Genomic DNA, 9255 nt, shown 5'->3' with positions numbered 1-9255 from the left:
TATTTTTCTTAAAAATACACAATATTTTAAATTATTTAATTATTAATTTAATTGATTACCTTTTATTATCAATTTATTACTAAATACCTTTATTATTCAATGTGTGAACTGAAAACCACTTAGGTTAGATAAAGAAAGCTCTTTAACACTAAGAGCATTGCACATTTTGTTAAAAGAAAATATTTTACAGATAGTTGAAGTTATCCTTTTAAAGTAGGATTTACTTCACGCTGTCACATTTCTTTGAGGAAATTTTCAACATCATTATTTTTGCTAAGTTAGATCTCTTGGGACTTTGTAATCTGTAGCAAAGTGCCACTCTCCACTGGCCCTTAGCTTTTTTCAGACTAAAAAGCTAATAATTAAAATAAAATAATAATAAGAAAATACATTTTACTCCCTTTTTGTGGGCGCTTTGAAGGGATTAAATTAGGATTTTCAACTAATCTGGGTATTGAAATCTGATCCAAAGCATTCTGTCTGGTCTAAACTGATCGTATAAATCATCCAAATGGTCGTCTTACCTAAAGCATTTCATCCTTTAGAAATATTTAGTATCATTCAAAGATTACCCACCCACAAAGCTCCTGAACACGACCTAATAACATCCCACATCCTAAAACTTCTTCCTCGAAAAGCCATCCTATTCCTCACCTACAAATGTAACACCCTACTCTGTTTCACATAGTTTCCTGACCCATGGAAATTATTCATAGTTAAAATGATTCCCAAACCACAAAAGCTGCCAGAATATCCATTCTCTTACCACCCTATCTCCCTATTACTGATTGTGGGCAAAATCTTCGAAAAACTCATTTTTAAACGCCTACACCCCATCCTAGATTCTAATCATACAATCCCTAATCACCAGTTTGGATTCATGAACATCCACATTCTTCTTTGGAGTGCGGAAGTCTTTTTCGATTTAGAACAGGCTTTTGATCGAGTCTGGCACCCGTGACTGTTTTACAAACTCCGTAAATTCCTACTTCCTACATCCTTTCTCATCATCCGTTCTTTTCTCATTAATAGATCATTCCAAGTAAACCACATTGGTTTCTATTCATCCCCCTATTCTCAGTCCACAGGTTTCCTCAAGGTAGTATCCTCGGTCCCATCCTCTATACTGTATATACAGCTGACATCCAAACACTATCCTCACAACGTATGCCGAGTACATGCGAGTGCTCGCAGTTAATAATAACCCTTTTATTGCATCCCAAACTCTCCAATCCCATATCACAGCCCTTGGAGAATGATGTCATAATTGGAGGGTTAAAATAAATCCCATCAAATCACCTTTACCCTTCCTCATAAACCTACCAACTACCCCACAGTTTCCTTTTAATAATGTTGCTCTTTCCCCTGTCGAACAGATCTGCTATCTTGGACTACATCTGAACAAACAATTAACCTGGAATCCTCACCCAAGACTTAAAAGACAGGAAACTACATGTCAATTTCGACTATTACAGCACTTACTGGATAAACGATCCAAACTTCCATTTCATTACAAAAGATTGATCTGCATGACTGTAATAAGGCCAATCTGGACATACGGAGTTGAACTTTAGGGCTCCACTAAACCTTTGAATTCCTCTCGTATGCAATCCTTACAATCCAAAATCCTTAATGTTCCATATGTAACTAATCTAGCACCCTCCACCCAAACCCACTAGTTTCTAACCTTGCTTCCTCTTCCATTCCTGACAATCCTTCAAGACCCCTGAAAAGAAGATGCCCACAAGGTCTGCTAATGTAAAACATCATTATAGTGCTACCCATGAGTAGTTTCTCTACATGCCTGTATCACATTATTTTAATCTTACATCAAATTTACTTAATGTAGTTTGTATGTAAATACAGTTGTAAATAGCAATAAATAAATTTTTAAAAAATAATCCTTCTCCTCACCTTATTGATTGTGGGTTGGTACACATACATTAATAGTCTTGTAATATCGTGAAGTTCATAAAACATAAAAATGGTTCTTCTTAAAGTGACCTCCTAACATTCAAGAGAAAAATTAATTATGGCATTTCCTTACTTTATGAAATGCCATGATTTAGAGGACATTAAAATAATTTATAAGAAACAAGAAAGAAGATAATTGATATGGACTATTCATGTATTAAACTTCGGGTACTAGATCTAAGTGATCATTTTAATATTTTTTTATATTTACTTAGTTTTAAGAACTGATTAAGTAATTAATAATAATAAAGGCCTAAGGAACCCGAAGGTTTGATGCCGATTCCACCAATTTTCTCTGTCTACATAAATCCTCTCAGTGACGCCACTCTAAATACAATTCTACTAAATTAGTTTTAATGCAATCCTCCCATCTATGTTTAGGTCTTTCCCTCGGACGTTTACCTTTTGGTTCAGTGTTCTTCAACATTTTAGAGATCTGCTCATTACTAAGCCCTATAACCTTACTTGCCCTTTATATGTTATTATGTTGATAATCATATTTACCGGGTGCAGTTCCCTTAATTCAGTGTTATGTTGCCTTCTAAATTATCCCATTAATTTGTCCTTTTTTGGTCCATAAATATTTTACATAATACTTTATTTTTTTAAACCTTAAAGCGCTGTTCATCCCTTAGTGTAAGTGGCCACGGTAAGATAACACCCATTATCAGACGATAGTGTTGCTTACATTTTCAGCTTTGTATTTTATGTCAAGTTTTTTTTTTAAATATATTTAAATAATTGTATATTTATATAAATTGGAAAATTTCTCTCATTCTAGTTTTAATAACATTAGTATGACATAAAAAAAAAGAAACTTTGTTGAGCAAAAGTTTGAAAATTAATTTTAATAAAAATTAATCATAATGAAGAATATGCTTTCGAAAAGTGACAAAATACTGATAAAATGGCCTAGATCAAATGTTAAAATATAATGTTGAGCAATATCTGTTATTGCCATATAGCAGGTCCACAATGTAATATTAATCCTAATATTTTTCAAATCTAAATCTAACAAATACCATTACATTCAGTGAAAAGTCAAAGTTCTTTCTATTTACTTTAAAATAGGAAATATTATAATATATTTTCATTTCACTTTATTTTTAGCTGCTCATTGCGTTTATGATGAAACCTACTTTGAATTAGATAAAGCTACTTTTACTGTAGTAGCCGGAAAATACTATGCCTCCTGGGAGCATAGAGATCGAGATGAGCAAAGATTAAAGGTATTTAATTGAATGTATTTATAAATAAATTTGTTCTTGGTTTCTGATTTATAACTACTGTTCATTGTTGTTTTCTATTGAATTTAAAAATTAGGCCACATATTACATCCCACAGCAGACATTTTTTTTTTCTCATTCGTTAGAGTTGGCGGTTATTATAATTGAAAGAATTTTATTTAGGTGACCAACCATTCTGCCGCAAGATCAAAGGAAAACATGATTGAAATATATGAATGCTGCAATTAAATTTCATCTGATGATAAAACTTGTTAAAATGCTTCTTTTTTTTTCCCTAAAAGAACTATTAACCTTTTAGGTTAGGTAATAAGTCACAAATATTCAACCAGATCTGTATAGTTCATATTCACAACACAAATTCAAATTAAATTAAGAATGAAAAATTTTGATTGATAAAAAAAAGAATGAAAAATGAATAAGTGGCAATTAGAGATCTCCTGTTACATTTTTTATTGTCCAGGTGAAGATAACAAAGCTGCTGATGGCCTTTTAGGATATGTTCTTGCATAGGAGGGAACATTGCTAAACTGAATTCATTGCACGAAGGTCTATGATCCTGGAGGGACAATATTATATCATTGTGTTAGAAGTAAAAACCTACTATTCTCACCTGAGAATTTTTCTCTCCATTGGCCTATAGACCATGCAGATCCTTAGCCGCCTCCACCAGCTTCCTCCATCTCTGTTGATCTTAGGAGATGCCCTTCCAGTTTATTACACGGTATTCAGCCATGTCCTTGATCCTGTTTACTATCTGTGTTTTGGCCTCCCTTTTGGTATACTTCGGTGGGGACCGAGGTGTTTTTAGTTAGGAAGAGAGGGCCTGTTGGGTGACATCTTGCCTTATGACCAGCCCATTGTAACCTTCATAGCAAGAGTGACTGATGACTGCCTCTCTGACATTAGTTACTCATTGCTCTTCCTTCTCCAAATCATTACTTCTTTATCCACTATCACCCTAAGAACTTGGGGTTCAAATTTTCAATCTTTTTCTGAAGGTTACCAGTGAGGGATCATGTCTCATAACTGTGCATCACTACAGGTATTATGATAGCATTTTATATCCGTACTTTGATCTTAGGATATGATTTCAAGACTACTGAAAAAAAAGGCTTTATTTGCACTGAGGATTATTTAGTCTATTTCATTAAGCCGGTCATTGATGGTGGTTATTATGCTTCCATTTGAAGCTATTAACTTTTAAAAAGCTTCTGTTGCTTATTCGATCACCTTTTCTTCTTGGTGGATATTTAATCCAGCTTACCACCATCTACTTTTTTTTACTTTGTATTAATTTATTTATTTGTAAGCCGATATCTTCCACCACTGATATCAGTGAGTGAGAAAGCTAGTGGATTTTTTCTTTTTTACTTCCTATTATATCATCCCCGTATGTGAGGTATTTATGCATCATTCTCAGGTGCACCCCACCTGGCACTCTGAAGCATTCCGGCATTATCCACTCCAATGGCAGATTGAATAGCATCTGGGAAAGGCAGTCTCCTTGTTGAAGTTCTGACCTCCCCTTGAACCAGTACTCAAATTGGGATCCATTTACGGAAGTTAATTTATATTTATAGTGATATGAAACCATCAACCTCTTGTCCTGAGTGCACTAATTTGATCATTGACAGGTACGAAGCTAAGGACTGTGGTCATCGACAGATACGAAGCTAAGTTTTGTGGACATTGACGGGTACGAAGCTAAGGATCGTTATATTCTGTCTGTAATCTATAAGTTAAGCCTTAACCATTTTGTTTGGAGGAAGATAGTCTGGGTGGCGATCAATAAAGCACAACTGCTTTGCTGCCAGTTGTACGTTGTACTACCATCAGATAGCCCTGCAAAGTGGGGTGAAATGTTGATTAACAATAAATAGTTTTCTTTTACTATTGTGATACCTTTATTGACCGCCACCCAGATTATCTTTCTCCAACCTACTTCATATGGTCAACTATTTTCTTCCAATATGCATAATCATCTTGTTTTACATCATCAGTGTTTGGCTTTTTTAGGTAGTTCATATAAAATATCCTAGAACATATGTAGGGTATAAAAATAGATATGCTGATGATATTGCTCTACTTGAATTAAATACAACCATATTGTTTAACAGTGCAATTATGTCAGTATGCATTGATTGGAAGGTCAAATATCCATTAGAGCAACTACCGCCTGTTGGAACTGTAAGTTTTTAATTTATTTATTGTTTAAAATTTCTTGATGCCATCAAATCTCGCCAGATTCACCTTATCCTTGTCACCCTCCTTTAGGTACTTTTGGTTTTTTTTTTTTGTGATTAAATTATATGAAAAAGTTTCATAATGCTGACAGGAATTATAATTTTAATTACAAAATTTATGATGCTTTTATAAAAAAAAAAATTGTTAACGCTAAGTTCAACAATTAATTTGTAAATAGTCTTACAATTAGTATTTAATTTAATTACATCTATTTTTTATTAGGAGTCTTAAGATAAATTAGTTCATAAAACAAGCCTGAATGTACTGACTGAAAACTGTTTCATTTTAAAAAATGTTATCAGCTATCAAACAGGAATAATTATGTCTTCATCCAATTGGTAATACACTTTAATAGGATACGACAATACCTTTGGAATTTATAACCTGTTTTTATCCTCTGCAGTCGTTTCTATAAGTATTCTGTTCTCAATGAAAATAATGATTGTTTTTATTTTTCATGTTTTCTAGTTACTTTCATTGTTTGTACCTTTTAAATTACAATTATAGGACATTGCTTTTATTGCCCTTTTTTAAACAGTTTAATTTCATCTGACTAATAAATACTTTGTAATAAGTTGAGGTTCTAGGAGAAGGTTAGGAATAGAGGGAGGTCAAGCTAAAGTAGCATACTTTGTTTCTCAGATGTAGTGACTGAGCGAGGGTTTATGTTTTTCTTAATATAATATGGGTTCTTAATATAAAGAACAAGTTTCAAACAAAATGCTTGTCTAAATAAAATAAATTGTATCCAATTTAAGACTCAAAACACTTTATTTCTTTAATAGTCCAACATTTTGCCAAATTCAGCCATCTTCATGGACAGTCTTAAATACAATTTACATTCACATCAATAATTTAAAAACTTTTTGCAGACTATTCTACCCAGGTCATCAATTTCAGTAAAAATTACCCTATTTTGTCACTCTTCACATTAATATTAAAACTTTTAATTACAAATAAATTTAACACTATTATACTTTGTTATCACAACAAATATCGTTGTGATAACAGAGTATAATAGTGAAGTATAGAAATTGATGACCTGGGCAGAATAGCCAGCAGAAAGTTTTTAAATTATCGATGTGATTGTAAATTATATTTGAGATTATCCTTAACAGTGGCCGAATTGGGTGGAACGTTGGACTTTCAAAGAAATAAAGAGTGTTTTGAGACTTAAATTGGATACAATTTATTTTAGGTAAACAATAATAACCAGTCACAAGGAGTAAAAAAATTATATATAAAATAAAAAATGCTCGTCTTGAAGATAGATAATAGTTACAATTACATATATTTCTCTTCTCTTCTTTTAATAAGTGTCCAAGTTTTGAAGATGTTCAGAAATCCTTTGTAATGCTTAGCCAGTTTGTGGTTATTGTAAAGTAAATCTTTGTTTTGAAATAGGTTGTTGGATGGGGTCTCACTGAAAAAAATATTACAAGTAATGATTTACACATGGCAAATCTCAAATTCATTGAATTTGAGACATGTTCGACTACTGTCTCACTTGGTTATTCACTTTTTATCACTTCGGACAAATTTTGCGCTGGCCTTGAGAATGGTAAGTTGTTTCCAATTGTTTTGTGCAATATTTTTATTTTATAATTCATGAAATATTTTATGTTTTTATTCCAGGCACAGCAGTACAGCGTGGTGATAGTGGTGGTGGAATAACATTTCCTCGAAAAATGACCAATAATAAAGTGCAATATTATATTTATGGAATTGTAAGTGTTAAAGATATCCATGGAAGTATTGCTGGGTTTACAGACATTAGAAAGCATCTACACTGGCTAAAAATGTCTCTCGAATCTATAATAAAATCATGATCACTTGAAGAAGTAAATTTATGTGATTTCTATGGCATGATGTGTTAATTTTTCTGGAAAACATTATTACTATAATTACACATATATTAAAGTTGTAGTATTTAATATTATTGACCATCCATAAATGAGGAGTTGTTTCCACTTGACCTTACAGCATTTCTTCTATTCCTCTATTTTTTTTTTCAATCACTTACAAACCCATTGTTCAATTTTCTCAAAATTTGAGTTATTTCATACCTTTTAGTTTTTTCCTAATATGAAACTAGGATTAGTACGGGCAAAAAAGAAACCGCTCTGCCAAGCTTTTACTGTACATTCTGTTAACAAAATCCACAATTTAAGTTTGGACCAACTCAAAATTCAAGTTATTTCGTACCTCCTAGTTTTTGATTGATGTCTAATTAGGATTAGTACTGAAATAAAAAAATTACACTCTTCCAAGTTTGTGCTGTGCCATGCGTTGTGCATATAAAAACACAAAAGGAACAAATCTGCCAAGCTTATGATGTGCCTTGCCTTTTGCAGACAAAATCCGAAATTTAACTTAATAATATTGTTGCGGTCAACATATGGTCCACAAATCAATAGTTGGACCATGTGATTTTTATTAAGTCAAAAAACAAAACAACTACTCTCCATTGTTTTTTATATTGAAAATAGACAGACAACTTCTTAACGTCTCACTGCATACACATATCTTCTCCATTTTCTCCTCACTACGCAATCGTAGTTACCAGCATTCTGGCCATCTTAGCCACGGTGGGCGGACTTCTTCGTCTCATCCTCCAAGAAGACAAGGCGGGCGGACATACGTCCCTTTTATCGATCTACTTCCACGAGAATATCCACTCAAAACAACCACAACTGGGGCCCCACCAATCACCGGTGATATAAGACTTTTTCTCTATTTTTGTCTAATTCATTTAATTTTGTAATAGTTGTAAGATTTTTTTTTTCTAGTTTGTATATTCTTATATATTTTGTGTTCCGTTTATTATGTTTACTTATTTAAAAATACAAAAATAACAAAATTCGACTATTCTTTTCTTTTCACGGTTGGGCTAGTAAAGGTTCCTTTCAAACCCCTACCCGCCGTAACAAATATTAAAATTTGAGCTATTTCATACCTCTTAGTTTTTGATTCAGACAAAATTAGTTTCAGTAGTACAATTCGATGTGGTATAGATGGAGGTAGCTGTGTAACCTACCCTTTTTATTTATATATTTATAGTTAATAAAATTAATTTAAAGTGGGTTATTTCTTTATTAATACTATTTTTATTCTGATAATCACTTTTGTACATACATAAGTGTATATAGTGGAAGATTGTTGATTGACCCTGTGTATCAATAAATGGAATTTGGTTTGGGTGTAGTCAAAATCCATTTATTATCTTAACCAAGCTATTGAAGGGTCAGGTTCCCACATTATGCATTCTAGTGCCAGTTTGTTTACATAACCTAGTAGCCTAGATCTAAAGATACCTGAGAAATGTATTTTCCTTCAGCCTTTGGCTTCAAGTATTTTTATGAAACTTGCCTTAAGTATTCTGCTTTAAGATCTTCAAGGTTTTATATATAGATTAATATTTGAGGAAAAAAAACTTTGAAAGTATACATATGCACGATGGAATATTTATTCTAAGGAATAACTTAAAAGAATAATTAATTGTATGACAGTATTCAGTCAGGAAACCTAGTGACACCCAACAGGAATCCCCCTGGAGGATATTTGGAGCTCACCAGGTCTCACCAAGAGATCTCTAAACATCCTAAAACAATGAATTAATTATTACCTTGTATAAATGCATATAAAATTGTAAAAAAACATATTTTTGTATTATAAATAAAAGTAATTCTTAAAGACCACCTGAAAAAAACCAAACATATTCACAATTAGAACACCTCTGAATGTACATGTTTTACATTCAGGGTTCTACCAGGATTTCTGGAGATTTTTG

The 9255-nt window shown here is 32.5% G+C and overlaps 1 protein-coding gene across 1 annotated transcript; it reads left to right on the top strand.

The window, feature by feature from the left end:
• Window positions 1-3033: 3033 nt before the first annotated feature.
• On the top strand, window positions 3034-8330 carry LOC106689337 (mannan-binding lectin serine protease 2). Its single transcript, XM_014434265.3, has 4 exons — window positions 3034-3203; window positions 5238-5408; window positions 6870-7026; window positions 7101-8330. Exons 2-4 carry the CDS (start codon window positions 5346-5348, stop codon window positions 7292-7294), a joined length of 414 nt encoding a protein of 137 aa, XP_014289751.3. The 5' UTR covers window positions 3034-3203; window positions 5238-5345; the 3' UTR covers window positions 7295-8330.
• The last annotated feature ends 925 nt before the right edge of the window (window positions 8331-9255 follow it).

This window comes from Halyomorpha halys, unplaced genomic scaffold (genome assembly GCF_000696795.3).
Source record: "Halyomorpha halys isolate HHAL.00 unplaced genomic scaffold, Hhal_1.1 Scaffold1332.1, whole genome shotgun sequence".
NCBI classification, from domain to species: Eukaryota; Metazoa; Arthropoda; class Insecta; order Hemiptera; family Pentatomidae; genus Halyomorpha; species Halyomorpha halys.
The sequence above is the reverse complement of the archived record's forward strand: the minus strand, read 5'-3'. Positions and strand labels throughout refer to the sequence as shown.

Coding starts and splice junctions, on each gene's coding strand:
- LOC106689337 (XM_014434265.3), top strand. CDS start 5,346: ATGTCAGTATGCATTGATTGGAAGGTCAAATATCCATTAGAGCAACTA. Junction 5,409..6,869: donor AACTACCGCCTGTTGGAACT/GTAAGTTTTTAA, acceptor GTTTTGAAATAG/GTTGTTGGATGGGGTCTCAC. Junction 7,027..7,100: donor TTGCGCTGGCCTTGAGAATG/GTAAGTTGTTTC, acceptor TTTTTATTCCAG/GCACAGCAGTACAGCGTGGT.